Raw genomic sequence first — 25,575 nt, 5'->3', positions numbered from 1 at the left:
ACATACAACATATGCATAAATACACAGACACAAGACATACTCATTAAGAAAAAAAAAATCACAATTAACATTTAAAAGATCAGAAATAGATTTTTTTAATTGTGTAAGAGGCACGAGAACATCCATTCTAATAGTTTTGTGTAAATTGTTTCACATGTAGGGTGCAGCATAACTGTAGGTGCATTTTCCGATCTGTGTAGAAACTGGGTGGGATCTGAAGTGTAATTCATCAACCTAGTTTTAGAATGAGTCATTCGATAAGAGTTTAGAGATGTCAAATACATTGGATGTTTTTGCATTAACGCTTTATAGATAAATAACAAAATTCTGCTCTCTTCTGGCGGCTAAAGAGGCCCAAAACTATTTCTAGATATAAGGAATAGTGTTAAGTTTTGAAACCAGAGCCAGTAATGAACCTTGGGGCACAACAATATACAGCAACCAAGGGTTTAAAGTGTGGATGCTGCAACATGCATGTAAATAACATCCCCATATTCCCATACAGACATAAAGGTGGCCTGGACCATTTTCTTTCTATTAACAGACTTTGATTCCATTGTGTTTATTGTATGTACCTATTTCTCAATTCAGTTCAGGAGTTGTATGTATGGCAGCTTTTATTAGATATTCAAATATATTCATTATCACGTAATCCAAACTATGAATTGCATCTTTCCCCAGGCAAGCGCTGTGAGCTGTGTGACGACGGTTTCTTCGGAGACCCCCTGGGTGAGAACGAGCCGGTGAGGGTGTGTCGGGCCTGTAAGTGTAGCGACAACATCGACCCCAACGCTGTGGGCAACTGTGACCGAGAGACCGGGGAGTGCCTCAAGTGTATCTACAACACAGACGGCTTCTTCTGCGACCGCTGCAAAGAGGGCTTCTATGGAAGCCCTCTGGCCACCAACCCCAACGACAAGTGCAAACGTAAGATGAGAAAATGACGTGTGTGTGTGTGTGTGTGTGTACAGTTGAGTTCCACATACTGACTGATGTGTTCATCTGTGATAATGGGTCTCTCTCTATTCCATTCTATCCTGTGTACTGTTGAGTTCCACATACTATACAGAGATGACTGATGCTTGCAGTGGTAGTCATGGGTTTCTCTTCTCTCCTGTCCCCAGCCTGCTCCTGCTCTCCGTACGGCACAGTGGACAGACAAACCAGCTGTCTACAGGTCACAGGCCAGTGCCCGTGTCTCGCCCACGTCACCAACAGGGACTGCAGCGCCTGTGAGCCTGGCTTCTTCAACCTGCAGAGCGGAACAGGTTGCGTACGGTCAGTACCCACTCTGTAGACCTTCACTTTTTACACCTCAATATCCAGCTTTTAGTAGAAGTATTTCTGAGTAATTAATAAGGTACTCCCTTGTAGAAAAGCCATAGAAATGTATCATCTTTTTTTGGTTTGTGATTTGTCACATTCAATACAAAAATAAAGACCAATAAACATGAATAATTATTGAAATTAATAATTATCTTACTAGAAATGGTGGTCTGTTATATGAAGCTTTAGCTGTTTGATTGTGTTCATGGCTATGTTTCAATAGCTAAGTTGTAGTATGCCTTGATTTTATTTTGTTGTCGTGACAGATGCACCTGCAATCCTATTGGGTCCACCAATGGTCAGTGTGACATCAGCTCCGGTCAGTGTGAATGCCAGCCCGGCGTCACCGGTCTGCGCTGTGAACGCTGCGAGGTCAACTTCTTTGGATTCGGATTGTCTGGCTGCAAACGTATGGCTACCATACTTTTCCTCCTTTCTCTATCCTCGACCATTGTGATTAAACTCTTGTAACATTTCATATTATGGCGTGCAGATGTGCATTACTATATCACGTGTGGAGTTTGTGTCTGATGGGAAGAGAATATCATTCTGACTTGAAGATTCCCCTCTGTATTTGTCATTGTAGCTTTTCAAACCTCCACTCTGGAATCACACATGTTTTACGAGCCTTTTTAATTGATCTGTTTCTCTTCTTCCTCTACTTCAGCGTGCGACTGCGACCCAGAGGGCTCCTCCACGACCCAGTGTAAGGACGATGGCCGCTGCGAGTGCAGCCCAGGCTTTGTAGGAGCCAGGTGTGACATGTGTGAGGAGAACTACTTCTACAACCGCTCTACTCTTGGCTGCCAGCAGTGTCCAGCTTGTTACTCTCTCATCAGAGACAAGGTACAGACTCTTGGTGTTGTTTTCGTCAGTTAATTATTTGTGTTAATAAAGTTGAGTTCTAGCACACCGTCTCTCCTCCTTCCTTTCCTGTCTCTCTTCACTGTCTTTGTCCAAATATTTTAAAACTATATTTAATTAAGTTGTGTGCTTGACATGTCTGTATAGCTGCATAGGCAACCACACTAACCCTTATGGTTTTACACTTACATAGGTGAACCAGCAGAGACAGAAGCTGCATGACCTGCAGAATTTGATTGACAACCTGGGCTCTACGTCGGAGGCTGTCAGTGACAAGGCCTTTGAGGACCGTCTAAAGCAGGCAGAGAAAGCCATCATGGACCTGCTGGAGGAGGCTCAGACCAGCAAAGGTACAGGACTCTAAATATGTCAATTTAAAAAAATATATGTATATATTTTAAAGAAGGTCTTGCTTGAAACAACTAGAATTAGACAAGAAAGGCCCTTATTTCAATTTTTAAAGAACTATTTGGCATAATTAACTTGAAAGAATGCTGTTCTATCCCAGAAGAGTTAAATCAAATGATTCAGGAATGTTAGTTGTGAATGCTCTTTTCAGTTATGTAGTGTGGTGGTATCCATTAAACCTTGTCCCAGGTGCTGGATCAGAGAGGACTATGTGAAATGTACTTTTATTTACTTCTTAATCTATATTTTCAGATGTAGACAAAGGCCTGCTGGAGCGCCTGGGAAACCTGAATAACACGCTGACCACTCAGTGGAACCGTCTGCAGAACATCAGGAGCGGTGTGGACGACACGGGAACCCAGACCGACAAGGCCCGCAACCGGGTCCGAGACGCTGAGAACCTGGTCGACCGTGCCCGCGAGGAACTGGATAAGGCCAAGGACGCCATCAGCAAACTGGTCGGTCATCCCCTAATGATCATTTTGAGAAATGTATTTGTTTTATACAATATTCATCCAATGTTCTACCATGTATGATCAGTTTCTATAATGAAAGTTATCTTTTTGGTGTCATGTTGCTAGGATAATAATGTCCATTCTAGGGATTCTATATGTAATTGTATTGCTCCAGGTGTTCAGGAAGATACTTGGAGCTGTATAATTACATATAGAATCCATAGAATGGACATTAGCATCCAACAGCAACATAACAAAAAAATTAACGCTTTCATTCTAAAAACGGATCATATTTGGTAAAATATTGTATATAACAAATAATTATATTATGAAGGGTAGGATCTCGATGCTTTGAGCACCATGTTATTTGTCTATTTTTGTTGTACAGACCCCCGGTTCATATTTGGTCCCGTAGCACAATGAGCAAGTCCTCCTGCATGAAAAATAAATAATGGGGGTTCATTGATTTCGTACTTTATTATTTTTCTCGCCCAGGACATCAAAACACCCTCAAACACCGCAGATCCTAACAACATGACGCTTCTGGCAGAGGAGGCTCGCAATCTGGCCGACAAGTAAGAACTGCTACAATGATGAAACAATTGTTGTTCTCTGAAATGTATTGCCTGGGATGTCTGGGATGTGCTATTCTTGGCTGAAAAATGGGGAACACGCAAAAAAATGAAATATGAATTGCTTTAATTAAATCAATATAATTGGTAGGCCAGAACTAAAATGTATATTTTTGGGTGCGTGAACCCAATCACCCCTTTTTATTAAATTTTTCTTGAGCTGTAAGAAGCCCCGTCACGTAGTCAATGAAATAATAAGCCTCATCCTGTTACATCTGTAGACATAAAATGGATGCGGATCAAATCGAGAAGATTGCCAAGGATGCCAACGACACATCCACCAAGGCTCTCAACCTGCTGATGAAGACTCTAGATGGCGAGGGAAAGACCAACATTGACATTGACGAGCTCAACAGGAAGTATGTCACTGTCAGCAACAGCACTTTTCTGTGATGATTTTCCTTTATTTTCTCAATCGAAATAAATCCCATTTCAGGAACATTTATTCTGTCCAGAACATGTCAATAATTGAAACTGTCATGTTCACCCTCTTAGGTACAATGAAGCAAAGGACCTGGCTAATAACCTGGTGAAACAGGCCAACAAAGTGCATGCTGAGGCAGAGGAGGCAGGCGACAAAGCCCTGAAGATCTACGCTAACCTGACCAGCCTGCCACCCTTCAACACCAAATCACTGGAGGTCAGTTGCATGAAGTGACTACTCCTCTTTTAGGGGGAGACAGTTTATGCATCCCAAATGGCACCCTATTCCCTTAATAGTGCACTACTGGTCAAAATTAGCGCACTAGAAAGGGAATAGGATGTCAATTGGGAGGTAAGCAGCAACATCAGGCATCTCTTCATTGATGAAACAACCCTTTGGAATATGTTCCCTGTCTCGAATGATTGACAGGATACTCTTCAGATTCATTGAAAGGGTTTGTGTATCACAAGACATAAATGTAAATGGCCATCAGGACATTACTGAAGTCATTTCCAAGTCTTGAAAGATAACTTACCTTGACTTCTGATTACAGGGCGAAGCGAGCAAGATCAAGAAGGAGGCGTCAGACCTGGACAAGCTGATTGACAAGACAGAGAAGGAGTACAACGACCTGAGGGACGACCTGAGAGGGAAGGAGACTGAGGTCCGCAAGCTGCTGGAGAAGGGAAAGACTGAGCAGCAGGTAGGACAGGAGACCATTACTTAGGGTTACAAAATGTTGATAACTTTCCCAAATTCTCAGGCTACCAGAAATCCCAGTTGGAGGATTCCCTGATTTCCTGCTTTTTCCAACCAGGATATCTGCAAAATCAGGTGCCTCATTACAATTGTGTAAATTTCACACTAAATATCTGCATGTGCCATTAATGAAAGAAATATGTCCGTAAAAAAATATTGATTTATAAACTTGCCGCACACCATACATGTTTCCCGTTATAAATCCGACCCATCCTAAAACTGTGAACGTGCGTTAGAACTCTGAAAAACACCCTCCATTCACTAAGGCTGGGAATTGCCAGGGACCTTGCGATACAATATTATCCCGATACCTAGGTGCCGATACGATGTGTCTTGCAATTCTCACGATTCTATATTTCTTGCCGATTCGGTACTGTGATTTTATTGTGATTCGATGTTCCAAACGTGTTGCTCACCATGTCTGCTGCAGAGGGACAAGAGAAAGACGTGAGAAAACCAGTTTTGATCAGTAATGGAAATAAAAGTGCTGAAAACAAATTGGCTCCATATTTAAGAAGAAGATGGTGCAGGTGCAGCCAACTAACGCAAAAATAATATTGCGATATTGTCAAGACGATACGGTATATTGTAAAAAATGATATCCCGAAATGTAACTGTAGGCTTTTTGCTCCCCCATCAGTACCATTCAGCATTTATTTAGAAATTTTTATTTTTTATTTTTTTATTTCCGAGGCTACTGCTAAAACCGAGGCTACTGAGTCTGCCGATAAGAATACGGTGATTGACAGAGTCGAAAGCCTTGGCAAGGTCTATGAAGACGGCTGCACAGTACTGTCTTTTATCGATGGCGGTTATGATATCGTTTAGTACCTTGAGCGTGGCTGAGGTACACCCGTGACCGGCTCGGAAACCAGATTGCACAGCGGAGAAGGTACGGTGGGATTCAAGATGGTCAGTGACCTGTTTGTTGACTTGGCTTTCGAAGACCTTAGATAGGCAGGGCAGGATGGATATAGGTCTGTAACAGTTTGGGTCCAGGGTGTCGCCCCCTTTGAAGAGGGGGATGACTGCGGCAGCTTTCCAATCCTTGGGGATCTCAGACGATATGAAAGAGAGGTTGAACAGGCTGGTAATAGGGGTTGCGACAATGGCGGCGGATAGTTTCAGGAATAGAGGGTCCAGATTGTCAAGCCCAGCTGATTTGTACGGGTCCAGGTTTTGCAGCTCTTTCAGAACATCTGCTATCTGGATTTGGGTAAAGGAGAACCTGGAGAGGCTTGGGCGAGTAGCTGCGGGGGGGGGGGAGCTGTTGGCCGAGGTTGGAGTAGCCAGGCGGAAGGCATGGCCAGCCGTTGAGAAATGCTTGTTGAAGTTTTCGATAATCATGGATTTATCGGTGGTGACCGTGTTACCTAGCCTCAGTGCAGTGGGCAGCTGGGAGGAGGTGCTCTTGTTCTCCATGGACTTCACAGTGTCCCAGAACTTTTTGGAGTTGGAGCTACAGGATGCAAACTTCTGCCTGAAGAAGTTGGCTTTAGCTTTCCTGACTGACTGTGTGTATTGGTTCCTGACTTCCTTGAACAGTTGCATATCGCGGGGACTATTCGATGTTAGTGCAGTCCGCCACAGGATGTTTTTGTGCTGGTCGAGGGCAGTCAGGTCTGGAGTGAACCAGGGGCTATATCTGTTCTTAGTTCTGCATTTTTTGAACGGAGCATGCTTATCTAAAATGGTGAGGAAGTTACTTTTAAAGAAAGACCAGGCATCCTCAACTGACGGGATGAGGTCAATGTCCTTCCAGGATACCCGGGCCAGGTCGATTAGAAAGGCCTGCTCACAGAAGTGTTTTAGGGAGCGTTTGACAGTGATGAGGGGTGGTCGTTTGACTGCGGCTCCGTAGCGGATACAGGCAATGAGGCAGTGATCGCTGAGATCCTGGTTGAAGACAGCGGAGGTGTATTTGGAGGGCCAGTTGGTCAGGATGACGTCAATGAGGGTGCCCTTGTTTACAGAGTTAGGGTTGTACCTGGTGGGTTCCTTGATGATTTGAGTGAGATTGAGGGCATCTAGCTTAGATTGTAGGACTGCCGGGGTGTTAAGCATATCCCAGTTTAGGTCACCTAACAGAACAAACTCTGAAGCTAGATGGGGGGCGATCAATTCACAAATGGTGTCCAGGGCACAGCTGGGAGCTGAGGGGGGTCGGTAGCAGGCGGCAACAGTGAGAGACTTATTTCTGGAGAGAGTAATTTTCAAAATTAGTAGTTCGAACTGTTTGGGTATGGACCTGGAAAGTATGACATTACTTTGCAGGCTATCTCTGCAGTAGACTGCAACTCCTCCCCCTTTGGCAGTTCTATCTTGACGGAAGATGTTATAGTTGGGTATGGAAATCTCAGAATTTTTGGTGGCCTTCCTGAGCCAGGATTCAGACACGGCAAGGACATCAGGGTTAGTAGAGTGTGCTAGAGCAGTGAGTAAGACAAACTTAGGGAGGAGGCTTCTGATGTTGACATGCATGAAACCAAGGCTTTTTCGATCACAGAAGTCAACAAATGAGGGTGCCTGGGGACATGCAGGGCCTGGGTTTACCTCCACATCACCCGCGGAACAGAGAAGGAGTAGTATGAGGGTGCGGCTGAAGGCTATCAAAACTGGTCGCCTAGGGCGTTGGGGACAGAGAATAAGAGGAGCAGGTTTCTGGGCATGGTAGAATATATTCAGGGCATAATGCGCAAACAGGGGTATGGTGGGGTGCGGGCACAGCGGAGGTAAGCCCAGGCACTGGGTGATGATGAGAGAGGTTGTATCTCTGGACATGCTGGTTGTAATGGGTGAGGTCACCGCATGTGTGGGGGGTGGGACAAAGGAGGTATCAGGGGTATAAAGAGTGGAACTAGGGGCTCCATTGTAAACTAAAACAATGATAACTAACCTGCACAACAGTATACAAGGCATATTGACATTTGAGAGAGACATACAGCGAGGCATACAGTAATCACAGGTGTTGAATTGGGAGAGCTAGCTAAAACAGTAAGTGAGACAACAACAGCTAATCAGCTAGCACAACAACAGCAGGTAGAATGGCGATTGATTAGGCAGAGAGGGTCGGATTAACTACACACAGAGCCTAAGTGCGGCTGGGGCCGACAGATAAAACATAAACAAGCAGAATGGATTACCGTGATTAATGGACAGTCCAGCATGCATCAGCTATGTAGCCAAGTGATCAGTGTCCAAGGGGCAGCGGTGGATGGGGCAGGGAAGCTGGACTGGCGAGTGTTATCCAGGTTAGAAAACTAACAATGACTAAATAGCTTGTAGCCAGTTAGCTGGTTAGCTTCTGGAGGTTCTTAACGCCCCTTTATTTGCGGTTGAATTTTGAACTATTGAAATGGGCTACGGCTGTTTCTAAAATAAAGAGCAATGGCTAATTAGATCACATTTCTGTAGAGCTGTGAGCAGAATGTTTTGATATTTTTCAGGGACTTTTTCCAACTAAACATCAAATAAAATAACATTTTATTGGTCACAATCACATATTTAGCAGATGTTATTGTGGGTGTAGCGAAATGCTGATGTTCCTAGCTCAAACAGTGAAGTAGAATCTAACAATTCACAACAATACAACACAATACAAATCTAAAAACTAAAAGAATGGAATTAAGAAACATGTAAATATTAGGACGAGTAATGTCGGAGTTGCATTGACTAAAATACAGCAGAATAGAATACAGTATATTCATAAGAGATGTGTAAAGCAGAATGTAAACATTATTAAAATGACTAGTGTTCCATTATTATTGTGACCAGTGATTCTATGTACAGTTGAAGTCAGAAGTTTACATATACTTAGGTTGGAGTCATTAAACCTCGTTTTTCAACCACTCCACAAATTTCTTGTTAACAAACTATAGTTTTGGCAAGTCGGTTAGGAAATCTACTTAGTGCATGACACAAGTCATTTTTACATCAATTGTTTACAGACAGATTATTTGACTTATAATTCACTGTATCACAATTTTAGTGGGTCAGAAGTTTACATATACACTATGATGACTGTGCCTTTAAACAGCTTGGAAAATTCCAGAAAATTATGTCATGGTTTTAGAAGCTTCTGATAGGCTAATTGACATCATTTGAGTCAATAGGAAGTGTACCTGTGGATGTATTTCAAGGCCTACCTTCCAAATCAGTGCCTCTTTGCTTGACATCATGGGAAAATCAAAAGAAATCAGCCAAGACCTCCACAAGTCTGGTTCATCCTTGGGAGCAATTTCCAAACACCTGAAGGTACCACGTTCATCTGTACAAACAATAGTACGCAAGTATAAACACCATGTGACCATGCAGCCGTCATACCGCTCAGGAAGGAAACGCGTTCTGTCTCCTAGAGATGAATGTACTTTGGTGCGAAAGGTGCAAATCAATCCCAGAACAGCAGCTAAGGACCTTGTGAAGATGCTGGAGGAAACATGTACAAAAATATCTACATCCACAGTAAAATGAGTCCTATATCGATATAACATGAAAGGCCGCTCAGCAAGGAAGAAGCCACTGCTCCAAAACTGCCATAAAAAAGCCAGACTACGGTTTGCAACTGCACATGATGACAAAGATCATACTTTTTGGAGAAATGTCCTCTGGTCTGATGAAACAAAAATAGAACTGTTTGGCCATAATGACCATCGTTATGTTTGGAGGGAAAAGGGGGAGGCTTGCAAGCCGAAGAAAACCATCCCAACCGTGGAGCGCGGGGTTGGCAGCATCATGTTGTGGGGTTGCTTTGCTGCAGGAGGGACTGGTACACTTCACAAAATAGATGGCGTCATGAGGAAGGAAAATAATGTGGATATATTGAAGCAACATCTCAAGACATCAGTCAGGAAGTTGAAGCTTGGTCGCAAATTGGTCTTCCAAATGGACAATAACCCCAAGCATATTTCCAAAGTTGTGGCAAAATGGCTTAAGGACAACAAAGTCAAGGTATTGGAGTGGCCATCACAAGCCCTGACCTCAATCCTATAGAAAATGTGTGGGCAGAACTGAAAAGGCGTGTGCGAGAAAAGAGGCCTACAAATCTGATTCAGTTACACCAGCTCTGTCAGGAGGAGTGGGCCAAAATTCACCCAAGTTGTTGTGGGAAGCTTCTGGAAGGCTACCCGCAATGTTTGACCCATGTTAAACAATTTAAAGTCAATGCTGCCAAATACTAATTAAGTGTATGTAAACTTCTGACCCACTTGGAATGTGATGAAAGAAATAAAATCTGAAATAAATCATTCTCTCTACTATTATTATTTTGACATTTCACATTCTTAAAATGAAGTGGTGATCCTAACTGACCGGCAGGGAATTTTTACTAGGATTAAATGTCAGGAATTGTGAAAAACTGAGTTAAAATGTATTTGGCTAAGGTGTATGTAAACTTCCGACTTCAAATGTATATAAAGCAGCAGCCTCTAAGGTGCAGGGACGAGTAACTGGGTGGTAGCCGGCTAGTTGATGGCTATTTAACAGTCTGATGGCTGTTTATCAGTCTCTCGGTCCCAGCTTTGATGCACCTGTACTGACCTTGCCTTCTGGATGATAGCGGGGTGAACAGGCTCAGGCTGTGGCTCGGGTGGTTAATGTCTTTGATGATCGTTTCGGCCTTCCTGTGACATTTGGTGCTTTAGGTGTCCTGGATGGCAGGCAGTGTGCCCCGGTGATGTGTTGACCATTCCACACCACCCTCTGGAGAGCCCTGCGGTTGCGGGTGGTGCAATTGCCGTACCAGGCGGTGATACAGACTGACAGCATGCTTTCAAATGTGCATCTGTAAAGGTTTGATTCTCTTATGGGTCAAGACACATTTTTTCAGACTCCTTCATCACACTGTCTGTGTGGTTGGACCATTTCAGATTGTCAGTGGTGTGTACGCCGAGGAACTTGAAGTTATCCACCTTCTCCACTGCGGTCATGTCGATGTGGATAGGGGTGTGCTCACTCTGCTGTTTCCTGAAGTCCACAATCAACTCCTTCGTTTTGTTGAGGAAGAGGTTATTTTCCTGGTAACACTCTGCCAGGGCCCTCACCTCCTTCCTGTAGGCTGTCTTGTCTTTGTTGGTAATCAGGCCTATTACTGTTGTCTTCTGCCAACTTGATGATTGAGTTGGAGGCGTGCGTGCCACACAGTCATGAGTTAACAAGGAAGTACAGGAGGGGGCTGAGTACACACCCTTGTGGAGCCCCTGTGTTGAGGATCAGCGAAGTGGATGTGTTGTTTCCTACCTTCACCACCTGGGGGTGGCCCGTCGAAGTTCAGGACCCAGTTGCACAGGGCGGAGTTCTGACCCAGGGTCCCAAGTTTAATGATGAGCTTGGAGGGCTGAGCTATAGTCTGAGTTATAGTCAATGAACAACATTCTTACATGGGTATTCCTCTTGTCCAGATGGGATAGGGCAGTGTGCAGTGCATTGGCGATTTAATCGTCTGTGGATCTATTGGGGCGGTAAACAAATTGATGTGGGTCTATGGTGTCAGGTAAGGTAGAGTCGATATGATCCTTAACTAGCCTCTCAAAGTACTTCATGATGACAGAAGTGAGTGCTACAGGGCGATAGTCATTTAGTTCAGTTACCTTTGCTTTCTTGGGTACAGGAACAATGGTAGACATCTTGAAGAAAGTGGGAACAGCGGACTGGGATAGGGAGAGATTGAATATGTCCGAAGACACTCCAGCCAGCTGGTCTGCACATGCTCTGAGGACACGGCTAGGGATGCCGCCTGGGCCGGGAGCTTTGTGAGGGTTAACACGCTTAAATGTCTTGTTCTCTGTGGCCGACGTGAGGGAGAGCCCACAGTCCTTGGGAGCGGGCCGCGTCAGCGGCGCTGTGTTATCCTCAAAGTGGGCAAAGGCTGTTTAGTTTGTCCAGTAGCACGACATCGGTGTCTGCAACATGGCTGGTTCCCCCTGCAATGTACGGCATGTACATTGTCTGCGCGTTCTGCAAGATTGATTGTATATTCAAAACAATTTAAAAGTAAATGCTACTGCCCACACTTCTATGCAAAAGACTAATATATATTTTTTTTATATCAATTAGTCGACTGTTTGATCGTTAGGCTGTAGGTCACCGAGATTGTTTTATTCGAGCAGTAACAACTAGATACAGTGCATTCGGAAAGTTTTTTTTAGTTTTTTTCTCATCAATTTCCACACAATACCCCATAATGACAAAGCAAAAAAATTGAAATATCACATTTACAAAAGTATTCAGAACTTCTTGGGTATGAGGCTACAAGCTTGGCACATGTGTATTTGGGGAGTTTCTTCCATTTTTATTTGCAGATCCTCTCAAGCTCTGTGAGGTTGGATGGGGAGCGTCGCTGCACAGCAATTTTCAGGTCTCTCCAGAGATGTTCGATCGGGTTCAAGTCCGGGCTCTGGCTGGGCCACTCAAAAACATTCATAGAGTTCTCCCGAAGCCCTCCTGCGTTGGCTTGGCTGTGTGCTTAAGGTAATTGTCCTGTTGGAAGGTGACCCCACGCCCCTGTCTGAGGTCCTGAGCGCTCTGGAGCAAGTTTTCATCAAGATCTCTGAACTTCACACCGTTCATCTGTGCCTTGATCCTGACTAGTCTCCCAGTCCCTGCCGCTGAAAAACATGCCTCGCAGCATGATGCTACCGCCACCATGCTTCACCGTAGGGATGGTGCCAGGTTTCCTCCAGACATGAAGCTTGGCATTCAGGCCAAATAGTTCAATCTTGGTTTCATCAGACCAGAGAATCTTGTTTCTCATGGTTCTGAGAGTCTTTAGGTGGCCTTTAGCAAACTCCAAGCAGGATGTCATGTGCCTTTTACTGAGGAGTGGCTTTTGCCTGGCCATTACCATAAAGGCCTGATTGATGGAGTGCTGCAGAGATGGTTGTCCTTCTGGAAGGTTCTTCCATCTCCACAGAGGAACTCTGGAACTCTGTCAGTGACCATCGGGTTCTTGGTCACCTCCCTGAGCAAGACCCTTCTCCCCCAATTGCTCAGTTTGGCTGGCCGACCAACTCTAGGAAGTCTTGGTGGTTCCAAATGTCTTCCATTTAAGAATGATGGAGGCCACTGGGTTCCTGGGGACCTTCAATGCGTCAGAAATGTTTTGGTACCCTTCCCCAGATCTGTGCCTCGACGTAACGCTGTCTTTGCCCTCATGGTTTGTTTTTTGCTCTGACATGCACTGTCAACTGTGGAGCCTTAGGTAGACAGCTGTGTCTTTTTCAAATCATGTCCAATCAATTGAATTTACCACAGGTGGACTCCAATCAAGTGATAGGAACATCTCAAGGAGCATCAATAGAAACAGAGTGCACCTGAGCTCAATTTCGAGTCTCATAGCAAAGGTTCTGAATACTTACGTAAATAAGGTATTTCTGTTTTGGTTTTTTAAAATAAATTTGCACGTCTAAATCTCTTTGTCATTATGGGGTATTGTGTGTAGATTGCTGAGGGTTTGTTTCTTTTGTTGACGGGTGAGGGTTCCCTTTTGGGAACGACCCCTCCCACGTTCAGCTGGAACGTGGCGCATGGAACGCAAAAATATTCGTAGAAATATTTAACCTCCACACATTAACAAGTCCAATACCTCAAATGAAAGATAAACACCTTGTTCATCTACCCAGCATGTCAGATTTTTTAAATATTTTACCGCGAAAACACACCACATATTTATATTAGACCACCACCGAAACAAAGACAAGAGGCAGCCATTTTGTCCCAGAAAATATAAAATTATAAAAGCAGGATTAAAAAATAAATCATTCTTAACCTTTTGAAAATCTTCATGACAGTAATAGGACATGTTACACAGTACTTTTTTTTTCAATAATATGCCATTTATATCCATAAATGTCCATTTACATTGAATTCATGTTCAGAAAATACTGAAAAATGTCTGCAGAAAATATAGATAGCACCGCAAGATAACGTAAATAGACATCATAAACTTTGACTAAATATACATGTTCTACATATAGTTAGAAAGATACACTGCTTCTTAATGCAATCGCTTTGTTACATTTCTTTTTAACGTTACAGAAATCGCTCACTATTTAATATTCTGAGACGGCGCTCAGACATAAGCAATATTTCTCCGCTATGTTGGAGTCAACAGAAACACACAATTTCAGCATAAATATTCCCTTACCTTTGATGGTCTTCGTTCAGAATGTACTGGAAGGGTTCATACTTACCCAAAACATCGTTTGGTTTCAAGTCTTGTGTCTTTGTATTAGCATCTGCTAACAATATCAGCTGAAATGCACCCAAAATTTCCTCTGGTCCCGAAAAGTTGCGCATCAAAACTTCAAAATTATATATTATATGTCGACTAAACAGGTCAAACTAAGTGCAGAATCAAGCTTTAGGATGTTCTAAACGTACAAAACAATTTTCAATTCAACCGGTCATTGTTACTTCTCCTCCGGAGTGCTGGAACAAAGGAATGAATGGGACCAATTCGCGCCCTAACGCACAGGTATTTTCTTGCGACACGCACTCAATTCACTCCCATAGGGCCAAAACTAGCGGGATTTAAACGATTAAACGCTCTACTGAATGAGGACATCTAGTGGAAGACATAGAAAGTGTCCCCAGATCCATAGCTGGTTGGGAAGGGTGGGGGTGATCACGTCAAAGTTGCCCCAACTTTCATGATCCCAAAACTAGTTTGGAAGAATGCCTGCCCTGTGAGTTCTGCTATACTTACAGACATAATTCCAACGGTTTTAGAAGCTTTAGAGTGTTTTCTATCCAATAATAATTATTATATGCATATATTAGCAATTTTGGACAGATTTTTTTCAGTTTACTATGGGCACGCAATTCCTCCAAAGGGGGCAGTATTCTGCCTAGCCTTAAGAGGTTTTAATCCATTTTAGAATAGGGCTGTAACGTAACAATGTGGAAAAAGTCAAGGCGTCTGAATACCTTCTGAGGGCACTATTTTCATATACAGTGCCTTGCGAAAGTATTCGGCCCCCTTGAACTTTGCGACCTTTTGCCACATTTCAGGCTTCAAACATAAAGATATAAAACTGTATTTTTTTGTGAAGAATCAACAACAAGTGGGACACAATCATGAAGTGGAACGACATTTATTGGATATTTCAAACTTTTTTAACAAATCAAAAACTGAAAAATTGGGCGTGCAAAATTATTCAGCCCCCTTAAGTTAATACTTTGTAGCGCCACCTTTTGCTGCGATTACAGCTGTAAGTCGCTTGGGGTATGTCTCTATCAGTTCACATCGAGAGACTGAAATTTTTTCCCATTCCTCCTTGCAAAACAGCTCGAGCTCAGTGAGGTTGGATGGAGAGCATTTGTGAATTGCAGTTTTCAGTTCTTTCAATATATATATATATATATATTTAAAAAAAAACATTTTTAAATCCAGCTCTCTCCCTTTCAATAATCACTCTGATCCAGTGGAAACGTCATAAAATAGGTCAACCTGGTTACTTCTTATCAGTGCATGCGTTGGACTGAAATAGGTTCTGGTATTCGTTTTGGGTGCTGGTACTGTTTATATTTTTGAGATAATATTCTATAAGAGGAACAGGAGCTCAAGAAGCATAAAATGTGACTTTGCCGGTACTCCGCTCCGATGATCTCCTGCCAAAGTCAAGCACTGCTTCTTAACCCTTGCACAAATAGCCTACAGCTGTGTCTGTCTCGAGCTCACTGGCAACTCTGAGGGACCAGAATATTTGATACAATGTTGCATGTTCACTAGCTTCAGGCAGACCCAAGTTAATAGTTGATACAATGTTTCAAATAAAAAAATTGGTGAGGACTACGAGCACGAAGATGAGCTTGTCGGAAACGGTTTCTGATAGTTTGTGTAGAAATGCTCACGATCAGGGATGTCAACAAATTTGTGCACAACATTTGAAATAAGATGTTTCTGCCATCTTTCTTTTGATTCAGCTCATGAAACATGGGACCAACACTTTACATGTTGTGTTTATATTTTCAGTGTAATTACAGTAGTGTACTTACAGTAGTAGCATACATTTTTCAATGTAAACGGTCAACTGTCTGTTCAACTGTTAAATTCAACCGTGTAGCCTATTATAAACCACACTGTCTATTGGATCGCATACAGCAAAACTTGAAATACGTATAGCCTATCTATTTACTAGGCTCAAATTAAATGAGAGATTCATATGGTCATTTGTTGTAGGCCGGGAATACGAACCCATCACAGCCAGAAAAGGTGAGGAATTTATTCTGCAATTGTTATGAAAATTAAATAAATAGGAAATAGATTCCTATGTCCTAATTATTCTAGATTCCAAAAATAAAACAAACAGCGGCAAATGGCTCCTGTTTTTTATTTTATTTTCAATAGCGTGTCATCACATCCCCCCATTTGCACAAAATATGCCTATTTACATGCCTACTTCCTTGCCTCCAATGCAATACTTCAACCACTAGATATTGTACGTAAAGTTTAAGGTTTGTGAGGAGTTAACATTCTCATGTGAAGTTCAGGTTTTTATAAATGTGAAAACTGGCGATTGCATGTTTTGTACGTAAGCAACGTTTATAAATGAGGCCCCTGGAAAGTTTGGGAACATTACCAGATTTTTGCAACACTACCTTTTTTTACTTTCTCTTTCTTGTCTATAACCTTTGCTCTAAATAGACAAACATCAACATGTGATCTATGCCTCGCATGTAAACCTCGTACGGTGGTGGTTTCCTACATGAAAAAACTGGAGTGTGTCTCCGTCTAAGATTAGCTTTAGCGTGCCTCATTAAAGGAGGCATGAAATTGAAAATGACCACGTTGCATAAGTGACGAATTACCACAGTATTTATGGGCCTCCTCACTCGTTCAGCCACTAAGTATAGTGAAAATCAGCAAGCCACGATGCCAGAATTATTCAAATTAATTGAGTAGTATGCATGGCTCTAAATTAACATGTTTCATTGGTAGCACTGATGCTCCTAGCTAAGAAAAGTTAGGAGCACCCAGAAAAATATGTTTAAATTCACTGATGACTGATTCCCCCATCTGTCTCTGTCTGTCTGTGTCTGTTTTTTCTCTGTCTGTCTCTGTCTGTCTGTGTGTCTGTCTCTGTCTGTGTCTTTCTGTGTCTCTGTCGGTCTGTCTGTGTGTGTCTGCTTTCTCTCTGTGTCTGTGTCTCTGTCTGTGTCTGTCTGTCTGTGTCTCTGTCTGTCTGTGTCTCTCTCTCTCTCTGTCTGTCTGTCTGTCTGTGTCTGTTTTTTCTCTGTCTGTCTGTGTCTGTTTTTTTCTCTGTCTGTCTGTGTCTTTTTTCTCTGTCTGTCTGTGTCTTTTTTCTCTGTCTGTCTGTTTTTTCTCTGTCTGTCTGTCTCTGTGTCTGTCTGTCTCTGTCTCTATCTGTACAGACTGCAGATCAGTTGCTGGCTCGTGCTGATGCTGCCAAGGCACTGGCTGAGGAGGCCGCCAACAAGGGGAGGTCCACCTACCAGGAGGCCCAAGACATTCTGGGAAATCTGAGAGGTACGTAGGAACAGGACTGGTAGGGAGGCCAGAGAAGGGTCCCTCTCTACCCCATACTAACGTTAGATCAGGGGCTTATTTGATTCTGAATGGTAACAGTGAAAAGCATATCCAGACTAGTACGTAGGATCTCAGATGGATGTTAAAGGGAATGCTATAATAATAGTATAATGCAAAGCCATTGAGTCACCAGTATTTTTTTTAGCACATATTAGATATGTAATCAATCTGTCTTCTCATTTTCCTGCTCCATTGTCAACACAGACTTTGACAAGAGGGTGAACGACAACAAGACAGCAGCTGAGAACGCCATGAAGAGAATCCCAGAGATCAACGCCACCATCGCTGCAGCCAATGAGAAGACCAAGCAGGCTGAGGGGGCGCTAGGCAACGCAGACGCAGACGCAAAGGAGGCCAAGAGCAAGGCGGAGGAGGCTGAGAAGATAGCCAGCCTTGCACAGAAGGTACATTATATTTGTGTTATATTATAACTAGATACATTATGACCATCGTATATGCTACAGTCCTGAAATGACAGGGCCAAAATCAATGGTGGCCTCTTGATATAAAGTGTATATATAAATGGTGTCTCAGTAGATTAAATGTTTTGTTGATTTGTTTTTATGGTAATTTAATGTGATGTTTCACATAAAATAATAAACCCTCTCTGTCCCCCTTTCATCTGATGTTTCACATACTGTAATAAACCATTAAACCTATAATTAATGTAATACCTACTTTCAAGTTGTCAACATCACTAATCCCTCTCTGTCCCCCTCTGCCTGTGGACCCCACAGGGTTCTGCTAAGACCAAGGCGGATGCAGAGAAGGCCTTTGAGGACACCAGGAAGCTGGATGGAGAGGTCAATAACATGATGGACCAGCTAAGTGCAGCAGAGGCAGAGCTGGCCAAGAAGAAGGCTGAGGCCGACCAGGACATGATGATGGCTAGCATGGTGCGTGTCTGTCTGTGTGCGTCCCAAATGGCACCCTGTGTTGTGCACTACTTTTGACCAGGGCCCATAGGGCTCTCGTCAAAAGTAGTGTACTATATAGGGGAATATGGTGTAATTTGGGACTTATGCTCTGTATCTGGGGCTCTGTTTAAATCCACTGATATCATTCAATTCTCAGAATCTTAGGAGCCCAATACTTAGGAATTCCTAGAAGATCTCTTTGGGTTGGAAATCAGCCCCATGTGCTCTGCGGGTTTGTGTACACAGAGCTGGAGTTGCAAAATGTTTATAGTCCTTGTTAAAACCAGTTGCGGCGAGCAAACCCAGATCCGGGATCCTATTTATAGACCTAAGCTCATTACCATAACGCAACGTTAACTATTTATGAAAATCACAAATTAAATGAAATAAATATGCTAGCTCTCAAGCTTAGCCTTTTGTTAACAACACTGTCATCTCAGATTTTCAAAATATGCTTCTCAACCATAGGAAAACAATCATTTGTGTAACAGTAGCTAGCTAGCGTAGCATTTAGCGTTAGCATTAGCCTTCAGCAGGCAACATTTTCACAAAAAACAGAAAAGCATTCAAATAAAATCATTTACCTTTGAAGAACTTCAGATGTTTTCAGTGAGGAGACTCTGTTAGATAGCAAATGTTCAGTTTTTCCTGAAAGATTATTTGCTTAGGAGAAATCGCTCTGTTTGGTGCGTCACGTTTGGCTACCAAAAAAAAACGAAAATCCAGTCATCAAAACGGCAAACTTTTTTCCAAATTAACTCCATAATATCGACCTGAAACATGGCAAACGTTGTTTAGAACCAATCCTCAAGGTGTTTTTCACATATCTCTTCGATGATATATTGTTAGTGGAAGTGTGCTTTCTGTCCTGAATCCCAGGAGAAAATGACCGCAACTGAAGATTACGCACCAATTTAGACAAAGGACACCGGGCGGACCCCTGAAAAATGTAGTCTCTTATGGCCAATCTTCCAATGATATGCCTACAAATACGTCACAATGCTGCAGACATCTTGAAGAAACGACAGAAAGCGCAGGCTCGTTCCTGGTGCATTCACAGCCATATAAGGAGACATTGGAAAACAGAGCTTCAGAAATTCTGCTCATTTCCTGTTTCAAGTTTCATCTTGGTTTCGCCTGTAGCATGAGTTCTGTGGCACTCACAGATAATATCTTTGCAGTTTTGGAAACATTAGACTGTTTTCTTTCCAAAGCTGTCAATTATATGCATAGTCGAGCATCTTTTTGTGACAAAATATTGCGCTTAAAACGGGCACGTTTTTTTATCCAATAATGAAATAGCGCCCCCATAGACTCAACAGGTTAAAGTTGTTTAGAGACAATGAGACTAAACAATACGCAATAGGAAGTGGATGAGCAAGCTACTGAAGGTTAAAGGACCTCACAAGTGTTTACTAAGTTACAGCGATCTTCGTTGTGGTCTGGAATCCTGACCCTGACATGTCAACTATGTTGTTTTGGTATTTCAGGCATCAGACAATGCGAAGGAAGCTGAGGACAACGCTCGGAAAGCCAAGAGTGCAGTCAGGACCGTTCTTAGCACCATCAACGACCTGCTTAAGTCACTGGGTGAGTGGTATTTGATTTAGCAAACTGTTTTTTTCTGTAGGTATAAAAATACAAACAGAGGGATATAATTGTCTTGTGATTCTGTTCAATATTCCATCATTCAGGGTTTTACTTGCACAAGTGAAAATGACTGTACTTAAATCATTGAGCTAAAGCTTACACCTCTTTTCTGGTTCAGGCAACATTGACAAGGTGGACCTGAGCAAGCTGGGCTTGATTGAGGGGTCGCTGAAGCAGGCCAAAGACAAGATGGCGAACAGCGACCTGGACCGCAAGCTGTCGGAGCTGAACGACGTGGCCAAGAGCCAGGAAGTGATGATCACCGACTACGATAGGCAGATCAAGGAGATCCAGTCTGACATCGCCAACCTCAACGACATCAAGAACACGTTACCCAACGGCTGCTTCAACACCCCATCCATAGAACGGGCTTAACCCCCTCTATCTCCGCCCTCGACTCCTATCCCAACCCCTGTACCCTTCCTCATATCCCGTCTGTACCACTCCTTCCCACATCTAACACTCGGGCAGAATGCCACCGTTTTACCAAAACAGTTTGTATTTTTTTGGTCTTTTGTTTGTCTTTTTTTAAGCAAGAAGCCAATTTAAGCCAAGTTTCATGTTTTTAAAGAAATGAAGAGCATAAGCGGCAGAACCTGAAATGAACTAAGGGCGGTCGTTAAAAACCGCGTATCCATTCTCCTTAGGTGCAGCAGGTTAGGAGAGGTGTGGCTTACCTCACTCCAGAACACCCACATGACTGCACCACCTCCAGACTGTTCCTACGCTACGACGTGGAGGAATCACAACCTAAACCACATCAACAGAGAAAACAAGGAAAAATGTCCTCAGCCTTTTCAGATGCGTCTGTGTCATATTATATACCTTTTTTTTTATATGATATGGTGTCAAACAAGTTATCCTTACCCATCATTTTAGACCCAAGGGCATGTTGGGAATGGTTTGTCTGTGAAATGTATATTTTTTTGCTTGGAGGTATTGCGGAACTTTCAATGCATATGTACCACCCTCTGTGTTATCAACCATTTATTTTTTTTAAACAAACCGTGAAGGAATCCTTAAGTTTCTGTTTGATTTGCCTCCATTCGCTCCCAAAGCTACATGTCTTGCATGGAGAAAGTATTCCTGTTACTATTATACATTTTTACAGTATTCAACACAACTATTCTGTTCCACATGCACAACTGAAAAGCTGTCGAATGAAACCAGCTTGTGGGTCTTTTAAAATGTCTCTGATAAGTTTGCCAGTTGAGACTGCCCAGTGAAACATCATGGTTAAATATAATTTGAATCATTTATTTTAACACTACAAATCATGATTTTAGTTTGTTTTTTCCTCCCGAAGCTGCTGCTTAATACAGGTTTGCTGCAAATCACACATTAACATTCTACACTACAAGGCAACATTCTACACTATGCAACTTTGTACATTTGCGTAGCAAGACTTTATCTGATACACTGGTGCTAATAATGATTTCAAATGTTATATTTTTGTGTGAATGTTTTTTTATTCTGATGAAGAGTGAGGAACTGTTATTTGTGTAAATATATGCTTAAATGATTCAGGGCTGGCTGATTGTTAAACCCAAGACCCAACAGCCACCTCCTATAGGTTCTATCACAAAAACAATCAACTGAAACCTCCACATAATATATAAATATATATGATAAGTTCTGTGGTATAATATGCTTGCTTGTATACAGGGCTCAGTGTTGTTGCCTCATAGCGCTGACATTATTCATTTGTTTACTTCTCAGTGGGTGGTCACAAGTTAATTGATGAATGCTTTTATAACAAGAACCTTTGACTGACAAGATCAGGACGTGTGTGTGTGTGTGTGTGTGTGTGTGTGTGTAAGGGATGGCCCTAAAGAAGCCATTTGTCTACATTAAGCCTAATGTTTCATTTGACTGAATTTATACGCTTGTCTCCAAGAAAATAAGATTGGTCACAAGTTGCTAGTTAACCAATTATTTTTTTTGTTAGTGTTTTGTGCCTTACTTTGTGATTGTCATTTTCACATCACTTAGTCCCTAACGAGGGCATCACGTGTATTGCACACGTTGCATTACATTTCAGACATACACTACATGGTGTCCTTGCATTTCAGGAGAACAGCAGGGATTTTGTCGACGGGTCCAGAACATCAGTCAGCCAGCCTCCATACAGTAAATTAATAGGTTGTAACCTGGAAACGACTCGTCTTTCCCAGTTCCCATTCAACATCGCTCATATCCTCAATACACCAATACTCACTCCTTTCCTTAGCCTTCTATCATGTTATCTGTTTGATAGTTTTGTTTAGCTAACTTTTGACCTAATTTTATAGATGGTGTGGCGGGGACTGAAACGATCTCCTCTGCAGTGAACCATCTTTTACCCTCTATTACTCCTCCAGGTAACCACGCTGCTGTGGACGGATGTGCAGCACATACTGTTTGATGTATAAAACAGTATTTCTAATTTATAATGTCTCAAGTATTTGTATTATTTTGTTCCCGTAGAATGATGATATGTATGTGTTGCACAATCCGTTTGTGGTCTTTTGGCTATGGAGTGCATCTTCTGTTCTGTTTTGGTTCTGTCGTACAGTACAATACAATACAAGGCACCTAGTCACTGAAACATTTCATTTGTAAGGACCCGAGAGAACCCAGCTTGTTACCCAAGTGCCTGTAAATTCAATCGTAACATTGAAGTAATAAAAAATAATTACGGGAACTCTTTCAGTTGATTGTGTGATTGTATTGAATGTCATGCTGACTCATTTCCGCAAATGCAATGTACAGAACACTATGACAGTGTTTCTCATGAATCTACTCCAGTCTACTCCGCAATGTAGTTTTATGTTGAGGTTATTTAGTATTTAGGACATTTAGGACAGTTTTATTAGTTGGATCGTTACATGAAATGAGTGCTTTAAAAATACATATGTCAATGTGAACAAATATTGAATTTTAAAAGCCTGTTATATTAAATAAACTCTGCTTTACTATAGTCTACATGGAGAATTGTATACATCAGAATTTTTTTCTATGAATGAAGACTTGTTGAAGTGCCGTAGTTCAGCGTTTTGACCTGTCCCGCTGTGCACCCTCTGTGACTTCTAGGCAGATTTTAACCCACGTAACCCAAACACTTCTCCAAGTTTTCACCATCATTGTAAAGCACTAGTTATTGTTTTGCTTTAACAAAGTCATTTCTAAAGATTATTTAATGTGATAAGTGATTTCATTTTAAGGTTTAAAAAAAAACAACCTGTTATGTGAAATTAACTCTTGATTTAATATAGTGTAACTATTCCTTTTGAATATATATATATATATATATATATATATATATATATATATATATATATATATATATATATATATATATAAACATTGAATGGCAAAGCAGGTTCGACTCATCTGGCCATTTTTTATGTTTTGTTGTGAAAAACTCAGTGGGTCGAGCATATCACATCAACCCTGTTACCCATAGATAGACACGCTAGAAATGGTTAAACAATGTATTTTTGGTGAATTTTGCATTCAATTGCATCTCCTTGTTGCACACAAGCTTAAAATGAATGGCTGATTTAAGATCAAGTTGTCAACCCTGTTACTTTATTTTGAACTGAATAGGCATTATGGTCATTTTTTATTTAACCTCTTTAGATGGGAAAACTTGTTTTTTACTAAGTTGAACATGTGCTCTTTATGACAATGTTCAAATTATGTGAACTCAAGTTTGTTTTCACTAAGTTTCACTGAAAAGACACTTAATTGGCAGAACAACCCAGTTATGTTATGGTTGGATTTTCTGCCTTGTCTATTGATTGTGAAACACTGTTTTATAAAGCATTATTGATTAAATGATAATCTTGAAAGTACATTAAAAGAAATGAAATATGCATCTCAGCAACTGTTATCCACAAAACTATGAACTTTGAAAGAATTCCTATAGATGCCACAATGTTTCTTAACTGTGCAGTGAAACATGCCAGTGTATTCTCAAAATGAGATGCAACACTTATTTTCAGCTGCTGCATTCATGATCCCCAAAAAAGATTCAGAAAAATCCCCTCGTTCACCCTCCAAATTAGTTAAGCAGCCAGATCTTGACTGCACATGTTCAGAAGTGTATTAGAAAAGTACATAGGTTACATTATTTCCTCTGAATTTCAATGTTGGGTTCACAATATTGGTTTGTCACGTGACCCGGAAGCTGAGAGTGGCGATCGAGTGCTTCTCTGTTTTATACTTTTTAAGACACATTTAATTGAAGTGTTTGAGTTTGGAACAATGATGTTTGTGCTGCTGTTAATACACTGTGTTAGCTGGATCCTGGAGATAACGTTAGCAGACTAGCCCCGGGTAGTTCCGACTAGCTAGGTTACTGGGCTGTCACTGGCAAAGCTGTTGGCTCAAGTAGCCGGGACCGCTATTTCTGACTCGAGTATAAGCATGTCAGTTTCAATTATTTCTGGTACCATCCCCAGGGTCTGGAGAGATACTCCCCCTTCACATACTACCCCTTCACAAAGGTTTCACAAAGGTGGTGACCTGTGTGAATTAAATAATGATCGCCCCATTTTCAAACTCTCTTGCCTAGCAAAAATGGTTGAGTCCTTCGTAAATTCTTAACTTAGATCCCATTCTTAACTTAGATCCTAACTACGAAATGTATTCTAAATGTTCACCAGTCATGTTACAAGCAGAAACATTGTGCGGCCCTTTTTATTGACCTGTCTAAAGCCTTGGATCACTCATTATTTATTCAGATGCTTTCGTCAATTGACCTGGACCAGGCTGCATGTAGCTGGTTTGAAAAATTATTTAAAGGACAGAACACAGTGTGTATTTACTCATGGTATTAAGTCATGTTTTCTGGACATGACAAAGGGTGTCCCACAGGGATCGATTCTTGGTCCAGTTCTTTTCACTATTTACATAAACCAGTATTGTTAATCTGTTAAATAAATATATATACAGTATATACTTTCACCTGTATGCAGATGACACTGTGGTGTATGCTATTGCCCCCAACGCTGACCAGGCTCTGTCAGAGCTTCAATTTTCCATTATTTGTTGAACTGAAATGGGTATAGTACTTACTGATTTTCCAAATCACATAAAAATGTATCTGCGTATTTGTGCATATGCACGTTGGATGGTGCCCTCATTGATTGTGTCCTTGCTTATGAATATCTGGGCATCTGAATTGATAAAAAGCTATCTTTCAAAAAGCATGTTGATAAATTAGTTAAGAAATTAAGAATTAAAATAGACTTCTATAGGAACAGGTCCTGTCTTTCGTTACATTTGGAAGACAAATAATTCGGTCAACATTCATTCTGGTTATTGACTATGGCAATATCGTCTATATGAATGCCGCTGTCACTGTATTGAAGCCATTGGACACAGTTTAGTGCATTTCGCATCATTGAATTGACACAGTCTTAATGTGTCACTGCACAGATAAAAAATGGCTAACTGCTTTCTTGTGTGTGTCGTCTACATGTTTTCCTGTACATACAGCAAATCACCGCCATAGAGCTTCTGTGTGTTTGTGTGTCTATGAGCTGAGGGTGTGTTGTTGGCAGGGGCCTGTGCGTATCGGGAATGGTGTGGCTTTTAGGGCGCGGTTGTG

At 41.8% G+C, this 25,575-nt stretch overlaps 1 protein-coding gene across 1 annotated transcript in view; it reads left to right on the top strand.

Moving 5' to 3' along the window:
• Positions 1-22,662, top strand: part of LOC110530303 (laminin subunit gamma-1) — a 79,074-nt gene extending 56,412 nt beyond the window's left edge. The window contains exons 14-28 of the mRNA XM_021613226.3: positions 682-927; positions 1,125-1,278; positions 1,593-1,735; positions 1,994-2,172; positions 2,384-2,540; positions 2,851-3,056; positions 3,549-3,628; positions 3,907-4,044; positions 4,181-4,325; positions 4,663-4,812; positions 17,238-17,352; positions 17,617-17,816; positions 18,150-18,308; positions 19,820-19,919; positions 20,098-22,662. Of these exons, the coding sequence (XP_021468901.2) occupies positions 682-927; positions 1,125-1,278; positions 1,593-1,735; positions 1,994-2,172; positions 2,384-2,540; positions 2,851-3,056; positions 3,549-3,628; positions 3,907-4,044; positions 4,181-4,325; positions 4,663-4,812; positions 17,238-17,352; positions 17,617-17,816; positions 18,150-18,308; positions 19,820-19,919; positions 20,098-20,354 (2,429 nt within the window). The 3' untranslated portion in view covers positions 20,355-22,662. The remainder of the gene's footprint in view (positions 1-681; positions 928-1,124; positions 1,279-1,592; positions 1,736-1,993; positions 2,173-2,383; positions 2,541-2,850; positions 3,057-3,548; positions 3,629-3,906; positions 4,045-4,180; positions 4,326-4,662; positions 4,813-17,237; positions 17,353-17,616; positions 17,817-18,149; positions 18,309-19,819; positions 19,920-20,097) is intronic.
• The last annotated feature ends 2,913 nt before the right edge of the window (positions 22,663-25,575 follow it).

The sequence above is a fragment of the Oncorhynchus mykiss genome, chromosome 8 (genome assembly GCF_057628025.1).
Source record: "Oncorhynchus mykiss isolate SJ-2025 chromosome 8, ASM5762802v1, whole genome shotgun sequence".
In the NCBI taxonomy this organism is placed as follows: domain Eukaryota; kingdom Metazoa; phylum Chordata; class Actinopteri; order Salmoniformes; family Salmonidae; genus Oncorhynchus; species Oncorhynchus mykiss.
This window is presented reverse-complemented; position numbering and strand designations above follow the sequence as displayed.